Source organism: Sinocyclocheilus grahami, unplaced genomic scaffold (assembly GCF_001515645.1).
Source record: "Sinocyclocheilus grahami isolate Dianchi unplaced genomic scaffold, SAMN03320097.WGS_v1.1 scaffold1099.1, whole genome shotgun sequence".
NCBI lineage: Eukaryota > Metazoa > Chordata > Actinopteri > Cypriniformes > Cyprinidae > Sinocyclocheilus > Sinocyclocheilus grahami.
In genome coordinates, this window is record NW_015506278.1 from 131,672 (window position 1) to 155,196 (window position 23,525).

The 23,525-nt window shown below is 34.9% G+C and overlaps 2 protein-coding genes across 2 annotated transcripts in view; one reads left to right on the forward strand and one right to left on the reverse strand.

Annotated features, from left to right (window-relative positions):
- Positions 1-1,077: 1,077 nt before the first annotated feature.
- rdh1 (retinol dehydrogenase 1) lies at positions 1,078-7,616 on the forward strand. Its single transcript, XM_016252293.1, has 5 exons — positions 1,078-1,413; positions 4,279-4,621; positions 5,762-6,020; positions 6,767-6,930; positions 7,251-7,616. Exons 1-5 carry the CDS (start codon positions 1,411-1,413, stop codon positions 7,466-7,468), a joined length of 987 nt encoding a protein of 328 aa, XP_016107779.1. The 5' UTR covers positions 1,078-1,410; the 3' UTR covers positions 7,469-7,616.
- A 2,954-nt stretch (positions 7,617-10,570) lies between these two features.
- The window catches only part of lrp2a (low density lipoprotein receptor-related protein 2a), a 121,737-nt gene continuing 108,782 nt past the window's right edge, over positions 10,571-23,525 (reverse strand). Inside the window, exons 63-73 of the mRNA XM_016252285.1 lie at positions 22,153-22,276; positions 18,898-19,041; positions 18,446-18,611; positions 18,197-18,325; positions 17,474-17,475; positions 17,101-17,220; positions 16,777-16,867; positions 15,277-15,344; positions 14,959-15,076; positions 11,597-11,723; positions 10,571-10,735 (exon numbers count right to left, since the gene is read on the reverse strand). Coding sequence (XP_016107771.1) covers positions 10,571-10,735; positions 11,597-11,723; positions 14,959-15,076; positions 15,277-15,344; positions 16,777-16,867; positions 17,101-17,220; positions 17,474-17,475; positions 18,197-18,325; positions 18,446-18,611; positions 18,898-19,041; positions 22,153-22,276 — 1,254 coding nt within the window. The remainder of the gene's footprint in view (positions 10,736-11,596; positions 11,724-14,958; positions 15,077-15,276; positions 15,345-16,776; positions 16,868-17,100; positions 17,221-17,473; positions 17,476-18,196; positions 18,326-18,445; positions 18,612-18,897; positions 19,042-22,152; positions 22,277-23,525) is intronic.

The window sequence follows — 23,525 nt, forward strand, 5'->3', positions numbered from 1 at the left end:
TGTCACGTGACAACATCAACATGGCGGATGTAGTACGTCCGAATTCCATTCATACTACTCACATTCATACTATATAGAACGTACTTTTTTAACGGTCGAGTAGTACGTTCAAATTCAAATGTAGTACCTACCAAGCAGTATGCGATTTCGGACGCATATTGGATGTTTCACCATGGCCACTCCCTCTTTTTGGTTTTTAAAAATGGCTGACATTAATTTAGGATATTTTGTAATTATAATTTAAATCTGATTAATTTTCAAATTGTTTGTCATCAACATCTCAGGAAAATGTTATGGGGTTTCAAATCAAAATATGACCTTCTGTTATGAAACAGGACATAATTTCATACATGTCCACTGTAGAGGACACCAGGACTAAACGCATGTTTATTATACATTTTGGGAGACAAACGAATTGAATAGGAAAACAAATGATATATCAATATTCTTATGAAAGATTAGATATTATTATGAAAATCTGGCCAATTACTACTCCCATGATTACCCTTATTTTTTCAACATGCTGTCCCAACAGCACTTTAATATGCAAATTAGATAGTGTATAGATAACATTGTGCTTAATGGGAAAACCAGTTTATGGAATTTTTACACACATATTTCATAAAGCAAAATGGTATATCAAATCATTTTGTTATATATTTTATAACATAGTTGAGAACCATCCTTAAACAAAGCTAGGTATAAAAAAAATTGATTGGTGATTTAATTTTTTTTTGCCTTTTCATGTTTACTCTTGTCATTTTATATTTTAGAAAAACTGAGTCCTGGTGTCCTCTACAGAGGACATAGCATAACATATAAATAAAATGTAATTTTTCAAAAATGTTATTTTACCATTTTCTTCTTATGCTCTGAACAATGTAATGACATGAAAAAAAATACTAAATTCACAAAGCTTTTTATTTCTGGTTCTCAGGAGGATATAAAATATCTCAACTTTCTTTAGAGAATATTAAACAAGTGATATGATTACTTAAGCACAAAACTGAATACCTTTCTTTAAAAATGTATATGACATACAGAGTTACTTTTATTACACTTTACTAACCATCACCTTAGCAGCATCACACTTGTGAGAGGCCTGTGTTCTTCAATCAGCTACATCCGAACCAAGTGTCAGTTCACCACCTGTTTTGGCCACAGATTTAGTAATACATGGGTACACAATTAAATATTGAATGTTTAGAGAAGATAAAGTAGGCCTTGTGGTTTATTGCACAAGCTCAGTGACGTTTATTGCATTTGGCGCCCTTTGGCCCCGCAGTGGGTTTGTGGCCCTTGAGCTCTTCAGCGCACCGGGATCAGGACAGCAGTGGGAGTCGGGAGCTCAGAAACAAAAGATCTGCTGGTTTTCACAGTGAAGGAGTACTGATAACTGCACTAGTCATAATGGTACGTTTGTCAGTTCTGAACACAATCAGATAATCGGTGTCTTTATTTCATTATTGTATAAAGCAAAGTAGGAATTAATGTGTGCATGATAATGAAAATTTCAGTGTTCAAAGCTATAAATGATTTTTGCAATAAATCATTGACAGAAATGAGAGAACATACAATTATAGTTGCGGCTGTTAAAATATCGGTCTATAATTACGTTTTTGTTTAGCATTTATATTAAACGGATTAAATTATAAATGTGTCGTTTCTATATAGCAAATATTCTGTACTCCAAAAAAATTAATCGTGTTAGATTTAGAATTGAATTAAATCATGCAATTTTGCATTAAGCTAATGAAGACCAACGAGAACCTAAAGAAAAACGTGCTTAGTTGCCATAAAATTACTGCAAAGAATCATAATAGTTTTATATATATGGTAATTGTTTTGGTCGAAATGTAGCGTTATATTTTTTGTGAGAATCAGACAGCCAAACATTGTATTTCTCCATTTGACCGCAGGGTTGTGCACTATACACTGTAAAAAATGACCGTGAATTTAACGGTAAAAGACTGTAAAAATGCTACAGTAAAAACCTGTTAAATGGTTAACGGTAAATTCCCCTACTATATACGGTGAAAAACTGTATTGGACATTACATGTATTGGACATTAATTTTACGGTAGTATACCATTTTTGGAAGTGAAAAAAAAAACGTATAATTTACAGTGAATAACCGTAAATTGACATTCCCAGAATTCCCTGCATTACATTTAAAATTTGATGTTTTTTTGTTGAAATAACTATGTTTCTTAGTTTTTTTCTTATCAGTTTTGTATATTAGGGTTGTGTGTTACACCTAATGTTGTTAAATTAATGTTTATTGCATTATTTCAGTGTCATGTGTGTTACCATGATGGTGTTTAGTGTTTGTGTGAATGACACTGTACACATTCTATAAATGTTATTATTTATAAGCTGCTTGTGATGGGCTTTGGTTCATCATGTGACTTTCTCATCACCTGCATTTGGTGGTTATCAGTGTATTACAAAGGTACAAAACAGATTTCAGTTCTTCAATAGGTTGGTATATTAACATTATATCAGTTAATGAAATTACGGTATTTAAATGTAAATTTAAGTTAAAACTTAAAACGTTGCTACCGTATTTTTTACGGTAAAATTCCAGCAACCACAGCTGCCGTTTTTTTACCGTAAATTTAACGGATTTTTTTTTACAGTGTAGGCTAATCAGTTTAATCTTCTCAGTCCCAGTGGAAGTTCATGCGTATAAACTTTCTCACAGTTACACGACAAGCTCATTTGAAATAACTACTAAATAGGAATCTGCCAGCCACACACTTTCGGTCTTAGTGAGGACGCCAAGGGTACATTTAAATGTAACTTTTTCTCTCAAAGTGTTATCACAACTTTTGCTCTCCTGTCTTTTCTTTAAAAGTTAATAAAGTACCCTTGTTGATAGGTTCTTCTGGACTTTGTTCAGGTGAGAATGTAAACACCATCTCTTAAAATTCACCTGGGAAAAAAACCTATATTAATAATATATATATATATAAAAGAAATACATAAATATCTACATACACTTGATTTGTATAAAATTAATTTAAAAGATTCACATAGAATTCTAAATAAAATCTAAATGAATAAATAAAGTCTATAAATAAACGTATATAAATAAAAAAAATAAATGAATACAAATCTGAATAAATTAACAAAAACTAAATAAATACATTTTCAAATATTTCTGCCATTATTTATTGATTGATTGATGAAAGCAGGGTCAAATACCAATGTCACCGTGTTATTGTAATAACAATAACTTTTTTTTTTGTTATAATTGCTTTTACCGTGGTAAATATTTAAAGGTCAGAAAAATTTGGAATTAAAAAAATTTGAGAAAAAGCCTTAAATCGTGGACATGTCTAGTAAATCAATTTTTTCGAGTTATATTTTGCTTTAATAACATTTGGATAACACTGGATTCCTCAGTGCAGTGTTTTTGTACACTATAGTGTGTAAGTGGAAAAAAATGTTGCCTGACATGCAAAGTAAAAGTCTATATGAAGAGTTCAGATGAAAAAGCCTCTAAATGCCGATTTGAAATTTTCTTCTAAAATGAGCTCCTATGTATATTCACTTAATAATAATAATAATAATTCATTACATTTATATAGCGCTTTTCTGGGCACTCAAAGCGCTTTACATAAGGGACCGGGGCGGGGACGGACACTTTAGTGGCAATGAATAGCCTAGTTTCTTTTCATTGCCATTAAAGTGAAATAACTGAACGTAAACATAGGAGCCTGAGAAAAATGCTCATTTGTGACCCTGGACCACAAAACCAGTCATAAGGGTCCATTTAAAAAAAAAAAGCTTTCCATTGATGTATGGTTTGTCAGGATTTGACAATATTTGGCTGTGATACAACTATTTGAAAATCAAAATATTAAGAAAATCGCCTTTAAAGTTCTTAGCAATGCATATTACTAATCAAAAATTCAGTTTTGATATATTTACAGTATGAAATTTACAAAATATCTTCATGGAACATGATCTTTACTTAAAATCCTAATGATTTTTGGCATAAAAGAACATTTTTAATCATTTTTGACATATATAAATATGTTTGTTTATATAATAAATTGTATTGTTTATTGTTAATAAATAAATAATACATATTTAATTATGCATTTATCTATTTATGCATTTATTTATGTATTCAGTTATGTATTTAACGATTTCTTTATATATTTCAACATTTATTTAATGATTTACTTTTGAGTAATGGCCCTCCATATCATAGAACAACTGGAAAGGTCAGTGTTTATCCAGCACATCTTCATCCGTCTCCCTCCGCAGGTGCTCTTCTGCGCGGATCTGCTGTGCTGCTGCTGCTGCTGTTCTCTGGCCGTTCTGGCGCTCGTCGCTGCGGTCTGGCTCTTCCGAGACCTCCGTCAGATCAGCGGCATCCACGAGAAACACGTCCTGGTGACGGGCTGCGATAGCGGCTTCGGGCTGCTCGCGGCGCGGCAGCTCGACCGGTGGGGGTTTCACGTGATCGCCGCGTGTCTCACGGAACCTGGTGCCTCCAGACTGCGCGCGGCGGCCTCCCCCAGACTCAAGACGCTTCTGCTCAATGTTACCGACAGCGCGAGCGTGGAGAGTGCGCTGGAGCGCGTGCGCAGCGAGACCGGGGAGAGAGGTGAGACGCACAGTCAGATAGGGTGCCAGCTCGAGTCAAGCACAGCGAGAGATAAAGCCGAGATACAGGCACTTTGACCAACTCATAAATCTGCAACCCTTGGACAAGCGCTTTTAGTTGACCTGGAGGAGCATCTTCAGGCGAATGCCATTCTCAAACCAAAGCTGCATCATTTATTATAGAACGACTTATTTTCCTCATATAGCACCTGACATGTTTGCACACCTCGGTGACCTTTGACCTTAAAAGGATAGTTCAGCCCAAAATTAATATTTGCTGACAGTTTACTGCAGCAACTAGCAGTTGCCAAGGGCTAATCAGTCGTACTTTTCCAATACAAATAAGACTAATCTACCTTTTCATAACTTAATTAAAAAAGTAATGACCAGTCTTCAAGAAGAAAAAAATAGACTCACTTTTTAAGACTAGTCTAAATGGATCCTCTGCAGTGAATGGGTGCCGTCAATATGAGAGACCAAACAGCTGATAAAAACATCACAGTAATCCATAAGACTCTTTTTTTTTAATATCTTGTGAAGTGAAAAGCTGCATGTTTGTAAGAAACAAATCCTTCTTTAAGGCATTTTTAAACCGTTGCTTCTGGCCAAAATACAAGTACATTATTCATAATAACGCTTCCTCCGGTGGAAAAAGCCCATTTTCTGTTGTCCTTTCACATCAAAATCCACCAAAACATTTGTTTAGGACTGTTTTTTGCTTGTAAACGGTGCTTGATATGTGCATATTTCTCTCCTGATTTCTCTCAGTCGAGACAACTTTTTAACTGAAGAAAGCAGTATTATGGAGAGGACTCGTATTTTATCCGGAAGCAACAGTTAAAATGTCTTAATGATAGATTTTGTTTCTTACAAACATGCAGTTTTTCACTTCACAAGATGTTAACTGATGGACTGGAGTGGTGTGGATTATTGTGATGTTTTTATCAGCTGTTTGGACTCTCATTCTGACGGCACCCATTCACTGCAGAGGATCCGTTGGTGAGCAACTAATGCAATACTACATTTTTCCAAATCTGTTCTGATGAAGAAACTAACTCATCCACATCTTGAATGGCCCGAGAGTGAGTAAACTATTCTTTTCATTGTGTGATTAGCATGTTTTTATTTTTTCTTGTGTCAGGTCTGTGGGGTTTGGTGAACAACGCTGGCATCTCGGTCCCCATCGGCCCCATGGAATGGATGCAGCTGGAGGACTTTAAGAAGGTTCTGGACGTAAACCTCATCGGTCTTATCGAGGTGACTCTGAAGTGTCTTCCTCTGCTGAAGAAGGCTCGTGGTCGGGTGGTGAACGTGGCCAGCATACTGGGTAGAGTCTCACTCATCGGGGGAGGATATTGTCTCGCTAAATATGGTGTGGAGGCCTTCTCTGATAGCTTGAGGTATGTTTAGGCAATTAACAAGAAACTTCGAGACATGTCAGCAAGGCCTTTTAGCATGTTTTGTAAAAAGTACACATTTTGCAGGTCCTCATGGCTTACATTTTTATTTATTTAATACATATTTTTTTAAATAAATGTATGTATTTATTAAATATCTTTATTTATTTAAATAGATATAAATACATTTTAATGAATACATACATAAAAAGTAATAATTACAAATAAAAATAATACAAATAATAAAACATTACATTTATTCTATTATGTTGACAATAAAATAATCTGTCTATTTATCCATTTTTAATTTTGCAGGTCATCATGGATTTTTTTTTCAAATATAAAAACATAAATACACCATGTATTCATTTAAAAAATATATATTTAAATATAAATAAATCAATACAATTTTAACAAATACATAATGCATTTAATAATTAATAAATTAATTAAAATGTATTTTATATTTTTTTTATAATATATTTTATATTGCTATTAAGCTGATAATATCATCTGACTTTTATTAAAAACAGCCAACAAAATCAATTTCCATGTATTGTCATTTGTCTTTGTAAGACCTCAGACCACAACTTCAGTCTTTCTGAAGTTAACCTTGAAACACGTTGACATTTCATTGAGTAAAACTTTTAAACCTTACCCATACTTCAACTTCTTAGAGATTTGCATCTTTCATTCAATGTCTAATAATGTCTTCAAAATCATTTTATTCTCTCTCTTGCTGCTGTCAGGAGAGATATGATGCACTTTGGAGTGAAGGTAAGTATCATTGAACCAGGCTTCTTCAAAACTCAAATAACAGATTTGAGCCTCATTGAAGATGATCTGAAGAAACGGTGGAACAACCTCCCAGCAGAGGTCAGGAGAGCCTATGGAGACTCATACCTGCAGGACTGTGAGTGCTTCTAATGTCATATCAGTGCAGATTTCATGCAACACTACTTTAGAATTTGAAGACTGATATCGTGATGCATTCAAACATGCACTCACAACTTCAATTTCAATGTTGTTTAGCATTTGCGTATTGCTAATCAATGCAATGACACTCTAAAATACACTGCACACACAAAAAAAGTCTATTTTTAATTATATTAAACCATTTTTGCCGCCTTATATAGATGGAAATGTTTGAAGCAGAGCCTCATGTGATGCTGTTTTGTTGTACAGACTGAACTCGAGTGACATTTCTGAATTTCTCTCAATTATTTTTTCCAGATATAAAGTTGCAGGAGTTCTCAATGAAGATTCTGGCCAGCAGTGATCTTTCTAAAGTGACGTCATGTATGCAGCACGCTCTTTCAGCGCGTTATCCCCGAACACGCTACAGCGCAGGCTGGGACGCCAAGTTCCTCTGGATTCCCCTCTCGTACCTGCCGACATGTATATCAGACATCTTCACCAACAATTTAATGCCTTCCACGAAGGAGAGCTGAATATCTCTACAGAGATTTGCTGAAAACGCCACTGCAGCTCAACTTATCTGATTTGTGAAGTTTTGTCTTTGAAACTGTGATTGCTGTATGCAACAATGATCACCCAGCCCTGCATTATGAAAACAATTCTGCTGATTTGCCAAAAAAAGGCCTAATATTATCTAATTTGATGATGCTGAGTTCAAAAATCAGCATGCGAGTTCATCACATATGCAACATTTAAATGTCAAGTGTTTCATATCATTTAACTTGCAATCTGCAAAGTAGCGGAAAAAGTGGAAATCAGGATTAGGCATAAAAAATGTCTTCAGAATCATTCATATATGTGAAAATGGACTGTGAATTGAACAAATGATTGCAACCTGACCCAGTGTAAGATTGGAAAAATATCTTTGTGGCAAGTTTTCTGCTGATTAGGGAGGAATACAAGAATTCTTCACCTTATAAATAATTGTTGAAAGCAAAAAATGTTATGAAATGCATCATATTTTGTGAGAAAGTGATGCGTAGAGTGAAAAAGGCACTATTTTTGCAATCAGCACCTCAAAAATTAGTAAGGAAAGTATTGGATTTCATTAATGCAGGGCGGTGCAAAAATACAATCAAATAAAAATACATTTTATATATTGTTGCATTTTCCATAAATAAAGTACCCTTTGGTGTCCAACAACAGTCATGTATGTTTTTTTTGTTTGACCATGTCATTTTTTATCAAAAATGGATACTCCAGTCATTTAGTCTGCTTCAACCCTAAGCTCACAATTATCTGCTTCCACTTTTGAGTCCAACACCTACATCTCAACATCACATCAACAACCAATACATACAACCAACATTTTTTAGTTAGTTTCTTTTTTTGATAATCCATTACAATTGGATGTATGTTGCAATACAGAAAACATATGGTTTCACCTAGACTTTAAAATCATGTCAGTACTTATTTCATCAACAAAAAACAAAGTATATGGGTAATGTGCTTTGAAGGAATGACTCAAATTAAGGAAATCTTCCAAATGGAAAACTCTTCAACACTCTTAAAAATCCATGTTTTGCAAATAGTGAAGACCAGGCTTAAAGAGAACCAAGAGCATAGATCTCAAAGCTCTTCATCAAGCACAGGCCCACTGACCTCCCCCCAAAAATTAAGCTTTCATTTTTCCCTGCATATTTTTACAAAACATACACTCTGCACAATCACTACTCCCTCCCTCACTCACTCACTCACTCACTCACTCACTCACTCACTCATTTCTTCAACCCTCTCAATCAGCACTAAGTTTTGCAGAGTTCTTTAAGGCTTCTTTGTAACCAGAATCACCTGCCTTCACTAATTAACCCAACCCACATCATTTAGCCTATTAGTACCATGTGGCAATAAGGGGGACAGACAGAAAGAGAAATGTGTAATATATATAAAATACATTTTATATAATGTTGGCCTTAATATTTTATGGTTTATCTTAATGGATAATATATCAATTAAGAGAAATATATATATATACAGCTGTGCCATGTGATAATGGTGTCATTAGGTCAGATTGAGTTAGACCTATCGGACTTCATGCCAGAACTCTGTATGTGTGTGTATTTGTTGTACATCAAAAAGATCTTACAATTTCTCATAAAACAAATTTATTCGATTTTTCACAGCAGCGTTAATTTGTTTCCAGTTCCTTTCAACAGTAACATAATCGGCATGTCAAGATGAACAAATTCATAATATTCTTTTTTTTTTACTGTCTTTAATATACAAAATCATTTCAAATATATTGACTTCACAGCCCATGCACTTCATCAGATGGGAAAGCAAGTATGAAAAGCCCTTGAAACGCTGATGGGACATCAGAGATCTCCAGATATCACAGTTAGAATCACATGCATATAAACTGGGAAATTTCAAGTATTATTTCAATATATAAAACAGAAGTGGTATGTCTTCTACTTCTATTAAAATGTGTTTACAGCGGAATATGTCAGTGCATTATCATACTTTCAGACTTTCTTTAATGAGAGTCCCTTTCTCTGCATGGAGTAGTTCACAATTTCTGTCATTATTTCATTTGAAACCCATATGCTGTCATTTTGAGGAAAATAAGCAGATCTTTATCATGCAATTTGGTGTCAGTTCCTTAAACAAAGTTGCTGTACAACTTACTACTCACAACTGGAGCGGGAGAGTAAATAATGACCGATTTTTTCATTTTTGGGCGAACTATTCCTTTAATAGCTCTCAGTAGATCTGCACATGAGTGATATATCAGAGATATATATCAGACAGATATATCAGAAAAACGAAAAATTGCACTGGAGGAAGCATTATTATGGATTGTGAACTGGTATTTTAGCTGGAAGCAATGGTTTGAAGTTAAAAACACCTTAATGATGGCTTTGTTTCTGACAAACACGCAGCTTTTTGCTTCACAAGATGTTAACTGATGGACTGGAGTGATGTGGATTATTGTGATGTTTTTATCAGCTGTTTGGACTCTCATTCTGACGGCACCCATTCACTGCAGAGGATCCATTGCTGAGCAAGTGATGCAATGCTACATTTCTCCAAATCTGTTCTGATGAAGAAACAAACTCATCTATATCTTGGATGTCCTGAGGGTGAATTATGATTTTTGGGTGATCTATTCCTTTACGAATAATCAGATCAAATGGCAAAGTCTCAGCTGGCTCTCAAAGCACTTTTACTCAGTATCGTTGGCATATGTGTGTGTGTGTGTGTCCGCGAATCTCCAGGAATAAGTAATAATCTATTTCAAAATAACATCTGACCAGAGGATATTATCAAACAAAATCTTTTCAATTTACAAATGTACAAAATATTCATAACATTCTCCTTCAGCAGCATTAGTGCAAAGATATACAAATATGACGTCACAATAATAATAAAAAAAAAGAATCATACAACATGAATTGGCATACAAAGTATCAGAAGGCAAAGTCTCTTTTCTGTAGAATATACAAACATTTCATCTATACTTTTTTTTTTGTTTCAAAAATAATCTTAAATTGATTTCTGTCGTATGTAGGCTGCATATAAAAATAGATTCTGTGCAAAGGGAGTTTTTCTTTGTATTTTCCCGTGTGTGATGGTCATATTTCACTGTCCTCTTTAACTAGGTTGGCCGTGTCTGTAAAGGTGTCCTCTGTTGGTGAATAGGCGCTCAGTTTCTCTCGTTTCTGGGGTTTGGGAGGAGGACCGAAAGGAGACGGCTGTGATGAAGAGCTGGCGTCTGCAGCTCCATGCATTTGCTCATCCTGCATCTGACACAAACACAACGTCAACTTTGACCACATGCGCATCATTCTCACATTAAGACCCATATTCTGCTTAAAACTTTATTCTGAAAATAACGTTTACATGCTTTACAGCTATGGGAATATTCCTGTCCACATGCATTTCATTTCTCCTGTGGAAATACTGCTGATGGTTTATTATGATACCTTTTAGTGACAAAATTTCAGTATCATTGAAATGCTATTAGAATTTTTGTTAACGTTTTGAATTCGATTTTCTGTTTTCATTTTAACTCCCAAGTTTCAGTAATTTTAGTTGATTTAGTTTTAATAAAATGAGAAAAATAAAAATTAAAAATAAATATGTTTAAGTTCCAGTAATGAAAATTGAAATACAGCTGAATAGAAAAAATAAATAAAAATAAAATAAAAAATAATAAAAATGACAAAATGACCAAAACCTAACCTAAAATTAAATGGAAAACAAAATAAAAACTCATTTAAAATATTAATAAATGTTATAATAGTACATAAAAAAGGATTTTATATTTTAGTCAGTTTTATTTCAAGTAATTAAATAGTTTTTTATGGTTTTCAATTTTAGCTAACGATAATAAATTTAGTCTTGTTTCCGGGGGGGCGGGGGATTAACTGCCAGTGGTGTAAGTAAAATATTCTAAATATTCTAAAAATACTAAGTAAGATAAGCCATATTTATGCAGTGTACACAGAATCCCATTAGAAACTAGTGCACTGATAATGTAAGTCTTGGAAAAGATGAAACATTAACACTGTGATAAGTCAAGAAAAATGTGCTGAGTGCACTTAACAATCCAGGAGTCAGGAGTTACTGTTAAATCGACACAAAAGACCACCATTTACCAGCTGCATGGCCCTGTCGATGAACGACACTCCCAGAGTCTGAGGCTCCAGGTCCATCGTGACATTGTCACCTGAATGAAATGCCACTCCATTTCCTGTGTCTGCCGACTTCACCAGGCTGCTCAGACTAAGAGAAACAGAAAAACAGTGGAGAAAAAAATGGTACATGAAAATGATACCAACTCAAACAGTGTTTCTGCTATTGAAGTTTAAATCAGAGACATATAAACATCTTAATGCTTTCTTCCATCTAGTCTAATTAAGTGGAAACTTCACAGAGAAATAAAAAGAACATTAAAACCATCGCAATATTGAATGTTGCTTAATTTGATATAATCAGTGAAGTCATTGCAAATATAACACATATATTCAATATAACACAGAACTCAGGCAGTAGGTTAAGTTCCCTTTCATGGGAACTTTGAACTGCAAGAGCACCTGGAACCAGCAGCATCAGGTGGATTAGGCCCTTCCTCTGCCTCCCTGATGCGCTCCCTGAGAAGGTCGAGCCCCCTTCTCGGATTGAGAACTGGGTGTGTTGCTCCCTCAGCTGAATAACTGCTAGCTGTTCCACCATTGGAACATGCTGTAGGTTGAGCTCCCTCTCGTTGAGAGCTGGATGTTGCTCCCTCAGCTACAGATTTACTGCTAGCCACTCCAGCATTATAGCCTTAGACATAGCGTTTGGGGATACACTATTTCTATCTATGGGCTGCTCTTTCAGGGTGCCACGAGAACCCCTAGAACGGTATTCAATTGTGTGCACATTATGCTTTGCCCACTTTTCTAAAATCCACATAATCCCTACTCAGGGAACCATGGTTACATAAGTAACCTGAGACGTTTAGTAATCAGCAACCTAATAATCTTTAACTAGATGCTGTTTTGATGTTGTGTTACTGTGACAAGCTATAAGTTCTCAGTTTGACATTAAAAATCAATTGGCAAAGGAGGAGGAGATGTCAGGGTTTATGAATGACATGACTAGATCCGTTCAAAAGTTTGGGGTTAGTAAGATTTTTTTTTTTTTTTGAAAGAAATTAATGCTATTATTTAGCAAGGACATTAAATTGATCAAAAGTGACAGTAAAGGCATGCATACAATTAAAAAAAAAAATTCTAATAAATGTTGTTTTTTGAACTTTCTATTCATCAAAGAATCCTGATAAAACGTATCGTGGTTTCCACAAAACCATATGAAGCAGCACAACTGTTTTCAACATTAAAAATAATAAGAAATGTTTCTCGAGCAGCAAATCAGCATACTAGTATGCTTTCTGAAGGATCGTGTGGCACTAAAGACTGGAGTAATGATGCTGAAAATTCAGCTTTGCATCACAGGAAAAAAAATACATTTGAAAACATATTCAAAAAGAAAATAGTTATTTTAAATTGTAATAATATTTCACAATATTTTAACTGTATTTTTGATCAGATAAATGCAGCCTTGGTGAGGTTTCAACTCAAAAACATTTAAAAACTTTAGCTAACCCAAACTTTTGAACAGTTTTGTAAACCATGCGTAAAGATGAGCAAAATATCAAACCAAGTGGCATTTATTTTAGAGAAATAAAGCATTTTTCAAGCAGCAAAATCCCCAAAATAAGTCACAATACTGACAGTAGACACTCATATATTCATACATGCACTAAAAGCACATTGAGACTGGCTGCTTAAACTGAAGTCATAAAATATGAAGTCATATAGCTGAACTGTAGGTAGTTGAGTGGCGTGTTTGTGTTGTACCTGGGTAGTTTAGGCATTGACGGGATGAGAGAGCCGGTGCGCTTGTAGTTGAGGAAAACTCCCACAACCAGAGCTCCAGTAATCAGACTAATAACCACTGCTAACAGGACGGTCACAGCTACACACACACACACACACACACAGTATGTAAGACATATGTGTGCAGTCTCATTAGTTTTCATTTGAAATTAACATGTGTAACAAGACGGATAGAGTAATTAGAGTTGATAAATAACAACATCACATGTTACAAACCGTGAGCAAATGTGTTTACAATGAAACTAATAATAACTAATTAACAAGGAAGGGTTTGTTTACCTGTTCCTGCAGGAGCACCTCTAGACTTCCCCATTTCACAGTAACTACCCGAGTAACCGTATGGACACCTGAGGAGCATAAACACTGAACCGTTACAGACAATCTACAGTATGGCTTTGACAAAAATGGTTCTTTCTACAATCTGATACTTACTGCATATTTTTAGATTTTCATGATGATTGTCATTTGTGTTCACATAGTCGTATTGTATCTGCGACTATTGTATTTATATGTTGCAGAAGTTCAGGAGTCATTTAAAAAAATTTTTAAATTGCAATATTAATCTAATTATTAAAATAATATTTAAGTAATAAATTAAATGATGCAGTTTCATATTAAATATCAGTCAATTATAACTAAATAAAGAGGTTTTGTGTATGACAAATTATGTTTATAATTAAAATAACAATCTATCTATCTATCTATACACACACACACACACACACACACACACACACACACACAGGTTCATATATATTTGGACACTGACACAATTTTCACAATTTCGGCTCTGTATGCCACCAGAATAGAATTAAAATTAAAAAATCAAAAGTTTGGGGTTAGTAAGATTTATTTTTTTTTTTGAAAGAAATTAATGCTATTATTTAGCAAGGACATTAAATTGATCAAAAGTGACAGTAAAGGCATGCATACAATTAAAAAAAAAAATTCTAATAAATGTTGTTTTTTGAACTTTCTATTCATCAAAGAATCCTGATAAAACGTATCGTGGTTTCCACAAAACCATATGAAGCAGCACAACTGTTTTCAACATTAAAAATAATAAGAAATGTTTCTCGAGCAGCAAATCAGCATACTAGTATGCTTTCTGAAGGATCGTGTGGCACTAAAGACTGGAGTAATGATGCTGAAAATTCAGCTTTGCATCACAGGAAAAAAAATACATTTGAAAACATATTCAAAAAGAAAATAGTTATTTTAAATTGTAATAATATTTCACAATATTTTAACTGTATTTTTGATCAGATAAATGCAGCCTTGGTGAGGTTTCAACTCAAAAACATTTAAAAACTTTAGCTAACCCAAACTTTTGAACAGTTTTGTAAACCATGCGTAAAGATGAGCAAAATATCAAACCAAGTGGCATTTATTTTAGAGAAATAAAGCATTTTTCAAGCAGCAAAATCCCCAAAATAAGTCACAATACTGACAGTAGACACTCATATATTCATACATGCACTAAAAGCACATTGAGACTGGCTGCTTAAACTGAAGTCATAAAATATGAAGTCATATAGCTGAACTGTAGGTAGTTGAGTGGCGTGTTTGTGTTGTACCTGGGTAGTTTAGGCATTGACGGGATGAGAGAGCCGGTGCGCTTGTAGTTGAGGAAAACTCCCACAACCAGAGCTCCAGTAATCAGACTAATAACCACTGCTAACAGGACGGTCACAGCTACACACACACACACACACACACAGTATGTAAGACATATGTGTGCAGTCTCATTAGTTTTCATTTGAAATTAACATGTGTAACAAGACGGATAGAGTAATTAGAGTTGATAAATAACAACATCACATGTTACAAACCGTGAGCAAATGTGTTTACAATGAAACTAATAATAACTAATTAACAAGGAAGGGTTTGTTTACCTGTTCCTGCAGGAGCACCTCTAGACTTCCCCATTTCACAGTAACTACCCGAGTAACCGTATGGACACCTGAGGAGCATAAACACTGAACCGTTACAGACAATCTACAGTATGGCTTTGACAAAAATGGTTCTTTCTACAATCTGATACTTACTGCATATTTTTAGATTTTCATGATGATTGTCATTTGTGTTCACATAGTCGTATTGTATCTGCGACTATTGTATTTATATGTTGCAGAAGTTCAGGAGTCATTTAAATTTTTTTTTAAATTGCAATATTAATCTAATTATTAAAATAATATTTAAGTAATAAATTAAATGATGCAGTTTCATATTAAATATCAGTCAATTATAACTAAATAAAGAGGTTTTGTGTATGACAAATTATGTTTATAATTAAAATAACAATCTATCTATCTATCTATACACACACACACACACACACACACACACACACACACACAGGTTCATATATATTTGGACACTGACACAATTTTCACAATTTCGGCTCTGTATGCCACCAGAATAGAATTAAAATTAAAAAATCAAGATGAAACTGAAGTGCAGACTTTAAGCTTTAATTCAAGGGGTTGAACAAGAATATTGTCACACCTTATGGATTTTTTGTTTGCTTTCTCTCCTCGTGTTCTTTGATCTAGTTTTTGTCTTATTGTTTTTTTGTCTAGTTTTAGTTATTATTAAATATCCTCATTTGCCTTTGTACTTAAGTTCAAGTCTGTTCAGTTTGTCTTTGTCCGGTCTTGTCGATGTGTACATGTGTTTCAAGCCTTCCTTGTGTGGATTACCTTTATGTGGATTTATTAAAGACTGTTTGATATAATGTAATGACTTTTACATTTAATGTAAAAGTCAGTGAAAGTTTTAAACTTTAGAAATTTTAAACTTTTTACACTAAACACCAATAACCCAGTGCCACTGGAAGCCATGCATGCTCATGCCATCACACTGCTCCATGCTTCACAGATGATGCTGTATGCTTTGGATCATGAGCTGTTCCAAGCCTTCTCCATACTTTTTTCTTCCCATCATTCTGGAACAGGTTGATCTTAATTTCCAAAGAATGCTCTTTCAGAAGTGGTCTGGCTTTTTTAGATGTTTTTTGGCTAAGTCTAATCTGGCCTCAAATATCCTCAAATTAAAGTTCAGAGTGTGCACTTTAAGTCCATATTCATTATATAACTGTAACTTGAATATGTTTTGGTCAACAGCAAAAATACAAAAAATTGTGTTGGTGTCCATATACATATGGACCCGACTATATATATATATATATATATATATATATATATATATACTGTATATATATAGCTGTTTCTTTAATATAGTGTGTTGTATATACAATCTACAAGTTGCAGCAAGTTTTCATAGAACAGTGAACATATCTCACAATATCAAGGAAAATTCCTCATGATATGAGCCCTTTAAATAACTCTATCAGCGGGGCGGCTGTGATGCTCTACACTAGCGTTCACACTCACTTGCACTTCGGCAGGCCTCCCTCATCAGTGTAGCATGTTCCTCCATTCATGCATCTGCATGCAAGTGGCATGGACACCTCTGCCTCGATGGCTGCATGTGCGAGGCAATGCAACACAGTCACAATGCAATCACATCACAAGTCAAACACTCACTTTCATCACAATTATCAGAGCACTGAAGTCAAAACATCACATGACAATAATGAAATCATGCAGCAGCAGATGCAGCACATGCATGTATGTTATGAAATGTATTGATGGGATGCAATGGAGCCAATCAGCTCATCTCAAACTAACAGCAGTAGGTGTGTGTTCATCTCTTACCGGCATCACATTCATTCTTGTTGAATGAGAGCAGTGTGGAGCCCTGCGGACAGGCACAGGTGTATCCACCTGGCCGCAGCAAACACAGGTGACTGCAGACACCCTGACAGGGGTTCAGCACTGCAAGAGAATTTGAACAGTCATTTACTATTGCTATTACAGGAATTATCTTTGGCTAAAAGAAATGCGGTGAAAAAGAACTGAGGAACAGGTGCTTTTATTCAACTTAATTCACCTGTGGTTTCTACACAGTTGTTCTTGGGTATAAAGACAAATGCAAAACCACTATATACTGTATATATATTAATTAGCACGTAACTTAAAGTTCACGGGCATTTGCATCCTTTTGTGCAGATACAAGTTGTAATGTTACGTCTATGTTATGCATCTAAGTTATCTGATTAAAATCATAGGATGTGTCATAGAACGGGCTTCAGTTTATGGGCATAAAGTCACTCAGCTTCACCTCAGGCAGCTATTCCTTTCTGGATGCATCTAACATTGCTGCATCATAATCATACTCTAACAGTGTTCATGTTTTCATATACAGGTTTTCATGTCATATTTTAATTTTTAACATTAATTTTTTAATCACATCTAAAATAAAAGTTTTTGTTTACATAATATATGTGTATGTATTGTGTATATTTATTATGTATATATAAATACACAAACATACAGCATATATTTTGAAAATATTTACATGTGTATATTTATAGTCATATAATTTATATCATATATAAATATATTTAATCTATAAACATAACATATTTTTCTTAAATATATAAATGCATGTGTGCGTATTTATATATACTGTACATAAAAAATATACACAGTACACACATATATTATGTAAACAAAAACTTTTATTTTGGATGCAATTAATCGCCATTAATCGTTTGACAGCACTAATCTTTACTCATAAATCTCTACATGAGCTCAATACATGAGCAATATCAACCCAAAACAACTATTTTATAAGATTAATTTATTTAATTTCCATGACTTTTCCAGACCTAAAAAATCAAAATTTTACAAAGTTCATTACTACATAGTAAATATATAGTTTCGTTCATATTCTCATTCATATTCTTACCCTAGACCAGGATTGACCACAATAGCGGCTGGCTGATCAAGATCACTGTGAATCAGCCACTTTCTGTAACGTCCATCCAGTTTCGACACTTCGATTCTATTAGTCCCAGCATCTGTCCAGTAAATATGGCTAATGGAAAAGACAAAATGCATAGCAGAAGGGATGTTTATTTCTCTGGAACTGTCCCAGTAACCAGTTAGACAATCTGCATCAGCGCTCAAGTAAAGTATAGAAAAGCATGTCACATACCCTCCGATCCAGTCCACAGCTATGCCATCAGGACTGGAGATGTATCTGAGGTTCAGGTCCACCTCTTTCACAGGATTATTTCCATGGTCATCAAACGTGGTCATGTAGGCCCTCTTAATCGCACCGAACTCAGAGCCTCGTCCCAACACTGTCCAGAACACTATACCTGAAAAATAAGATGTAGAAATATGTTTCAGTGTGCATTCATAACTTGATTACAGAAACACAATAACACAGTGTTAACGGTGATCATGTTTTCATAAACCTAGGTTGGTTTGGTAAGGATTTCAAAACATTCTTCAAAAGAAATCCTGTAATAGTATATAAAGAATACTAAAGTAACACTGGCTTTGCCTTATTGTGCTGTAGATTGGGCTTCCCTGTGCTGCATCTGCATCAAAACATTAAGCATATGTCATATTAGATGGGATATCCCGTGAATATTGTCTTACTTAGGCCGAGGCCTTCTGGATCCCACAGGTAGTCCAGTGCCTGAATGTGCTCTGCATTATCCACATAATCAGAGTACTGCGCTGACGAGAGATTAAATCGACGGATCCGCACGTTATCAGGCAATAACAAGACGGGAGGATTTCCTGTGGGAAAAAATGATAGAGAGCGAAAGAAACGGTGATGTCAAAGCCTAGACTTGCATTGCTGCCTACAAATGCAGCTGTCTTCTACAGAGATGCAAACAGGTAAGGGGAAAAAAGGTGAGAACATTGCGTGGATTGCGGGAGCATGCTCCACACGGAATTTCTCCACATGGATATTTGCTTTACATGCTCATTTGTAGTTACTATATATATATATATATATATATATATATATATATATATTATTACCTTATATGTCCAAAACTGTCATTTTTCACAAAAAAACTCCCCATCTTGATTCAACATTTTACAGAAATCAAGATTGAGTAGATTTGGTCAGAATCCCTTGTTATAATAGATGAAGTGCTATGCAGGCTATTTAAGACAATATTGGCTGATTAGACGGCAATGCTGACTTAAAATGCAAAATGTCTGCCCTCCCTCTCGTCACCGTTCCCACATCTCAGACCTCAAATACATAAAATATTACCCTTTTTAGACATAGTTTTTGAAATAAAGACTAAAGAAAATACTATACAAAACTTATTGAATCAACCAGGGGCCAGTTTCATAGCCACCATGTCAAGACTAGGGCTGGGTATCGTTCAAAAAGTTTCGATATCGATACCGATACCGATACCTTGACTTCGATACCGGTTCCTGAACGATACTTTTTCCGATACCAATTTTATGAAATCAATTTTAACTTGCTTGATGTTTATACAAACTCAAAGACTCATCTCCTGAGCCACTGCACAAAGGAACAAAATGCAACCAACACAATAAATCAGTGCAAAATAGTTTTAATAAAGCTCAAATAGTCTTCAGTTTACACATCTGTTAGGCTACATTTACACTAGTTAGTGTTCGTTTTAAAATGCATAGCTCAGACAGAATCATGATTTCTATTTATTTTCCACTGATTTACTGATGAGCATTAGCAGCTTCCAGTGCTGTCTGTCTGTGTTCTCATGCAATTCGGTCGGTACCTAAAAAGTATCGAATTCGATACCCAGCCCTAGTTAAGACTGTGGCTTAACTAGTTTGACCAACTAGCAGTTGCCAAGGAGTAATCAGTCTTACTTTTCCAATACAAATAAGACCAATCTACCTTTTCATAACTAAATTAAAAAAAGTTATGACCAGTCTGACTAGATGACTAACTTTTTAAGACTAGTTTAAACAGTTTATGCAACCAGTCTCAGTTCTTTATTTACCCTTGTAAGATCACAAGTACCCTTGCAAGAACCCCCCCTCATTTTGATCTAAAAAAAGTGAGTTGTCACTGAAAGGTGAGGAGTTTGCCTCTATGACTTCTAAAGGTGCATTCCTATTTACCAATGTTCGTCAAATTTTCAAGTTTTAGGCTATAGAAGGTAAAAAAAGATGATAAATGAAAGGCCTTTCCCTCAGCAGCGCATTCGACTCCCCGCTGCTCTCCCACTGATCGAACCCCATCAGCGCAGAAACACTCATAACTGCCCTTAGTGTTCCTGCACAGCTGTGGGCACGTCCCATAAATCTCACACTCTTTCACATCTGCAGACGGGCAGAAAACACCTCACATTATACATACAGGAAGCATTTCAACTTCTAATGGTGTGCCAATGTTGTTTCGAAGTTGTGTGCAGGCATAGCTGCGCACTTCTTGTGTTGCTTTCACGCAGACAGAAAATACTCCATGCCAAGGACAGAATGAAAAACGAACTGATCATTTTCTGTAGCGCTGCTTTATAGCTGAATCAAATTTGTCTTTGTGATTGAGGAACTTTCCAGCATCAACACTGTCATTGAACTGAATTGAACCTAGGTTTATTATAATTACGTGAAACTAAAATGAATTTTTTTTTTATTAAAATAATCGTTAACTGCAATAAAATAAAACACAAAAAAAGGAAACTCTTTTTTTCAGCTAGTTGCCAAGGCAAAATTTCTCAGAATTTAGAATTTAGTTTAACTTGATGTACTAAAAATAACTGAAATAAAATGAATGAATGATACGCACAACTAAATTGAACTAAAATTAAAATGCAAAAATAAACTTAATTCAAAATATTAATACAAACTATAATATTATCTCAGTGGTACTAATATAACACTGAACTGACTTGAGCTAATTAATCATACTATTGCATCTGTTGAGCTGCTTATAGATGAATAGAATTAGTTTTATAACTGATGAACTTTGCAACACTAGCTACGTTTACATGCAACCAAATAATCCGCTGGTAATTGGACTGATGGCTCAATCAGACTGAAAAGGCTTCATGTAAACGCCTTAATCGATCCGACTGAGCTCCTAAACTCTTGATCGGATTGAATCGATACCGATACCTTGACTTCGATACCGGTTCCTGAACGATACTTTTTCCGATACCAATTTTATGAAATCAATTTTAACTTGCTTGATGTTTATACAAACTCAAAGACTCATCTCCTGAGCCACTGCACAAAGGAACAAAATGCAACCAACACAATAAATCAGTGCAAAATAGTTTTAATAAAGCTCAAATAGTCTTCAGTTTACACATCTGTTAGCTACATTTACACTAGTTAGTGTTCGTTTTAAAATGCATAGCTCAGACAGAATCATGATTTCTATTTATTTTCCACTGATTTACTGATGAGCATTAGCAGCTTCCAGTGCTGTCTGTCTGTGTTCTCATGCAATTCGGTCGGTACCTAAAAAGTATCGAATTCGATACCCAGCCCTAGTTAAGACTGTGGCTTAACTAGTTTGACCAACTAGCAGTTGCCAAGGAGTAATCAGTCTTACTTTTCCAATACAAATAAGACCAATCTACCTTTTCATAACTAAATTAAAAAAAGTTATGACCAGTCTGACTAGATGACTAACTTTTTAAGACTAGTTTAAACAGTTTATGCAACCAGTCTCAGTTCTTTATTTACCCTTGTAAGATCACAAGTACCCTTGCAAGAACCCCCCCTCATTTTGATCTAAAAAAAGTGAGTTGTCACTGAAAGGTGAGGAGTTTGCCTCTATGACTTCTAAAGGTGCATTCCTATTTACCAATGTTCGTCAAATTTTAAAGTTTTAGGCTATAGAAGGTAAAAAAAGAGGATAAATAATTTCAGATTGAAAGGCCTTACCCTCAGCAGCGCATTCGACTCCCGGCTGCTCTCCCACTGATCGAAACCCATCAGCGCAGAAACACTCATAACTGCCCTTAGTGTTCCTGCACAGCTGTGGGCACGTCCCATAAATCTCACACTCTAAATTATATTACAAAAAGAAAGTTTAGTTGGATAGTCGGGCTGTGCGATAAACCGCATTTTGATCAGGATCACGATTTCTGCTTCTGTCAGTTTATTAAGCATAATCATCTGCAATATTTAACTGTTGGTTATTTATCCTGAAAATCTTTCATTTTAATATGCCACTTGCATTGGTAACAAGCCTCCACAGGCTTTTATGGCTGTGGTTGCCAGATTTAAATAGTTTAAATCCCCAATCTGAGCTTTTCTCTTAAATCGATACATTTTCTGCCCAGTGGTTTATGTAAACTTCCCAAAATGGCAACCACGCATACACGTTCCCTCTTCATTACTGAAAACGTGCTGATGAGCTGAAAACACTGGCAAACATGTAAGTTAGAGCAATCTCAATGGAGATATTATACTCAAGTAAAAGTGTAATACAGCCAGTCTGTTTTCTTTCAGGTGGTCATTTGTGCTGTTTGCTGTGACTAAATCTGCCATTTGACCAGGGTTGCCAGGTCTGCGAAACAAAAGCATTCTAACTGCGTATCTAACTGCTTTTCGGTGGTTTTCTCCCCTGTCGGTGGGTCCCCTCCCATCGAAATCATTTTCTGGGGGGAATGTTTAACACATGGACTAAAAAAACAACCCACTGCAACAGTGTAAACGTAGCCCAATGCTGCAGAAAAAACACAGACTAGGCAACATTGGAGTTAACTTTCTCTTGATTTGTGATTACGTGAAAGTGCAATAATTCTAATTAAATGTAAAGAAAAAAATTATAATAAAATGACAATAATCACCAATAATAGTTTGATTTTTGAGCAAAATAATCATGTTATACCTTTTAAAATAGATAAACAGAACGATCGATAGAAAGAACAATTGATAGATAGATAGATAGATAGATAGACAGAACGAATGATCGATCGATAGAATGATAGATAGATAGATAGAATGATAGATATATAGATAGATAGATAGATAGATAGAATGATAGACAGATAGAATGATAGAAAGAATGATAGAAAGAACGATAGAATGATAGATAGAACGATAGATAGAATGATAGATAGATAGAAAGAATGATAGAAAGAACGATAGAACGATAGATAGAACGATAGATAGAACGATAGATAGATAGATAGGTAGAACGATAGAACGATAGATAGAACGATAGAAAGAATGATAGATAGAACGATAGATAGATACAATGATAGAAAGAACGATAGAACGATAGATAGATAGATAGATAGATAGATAGA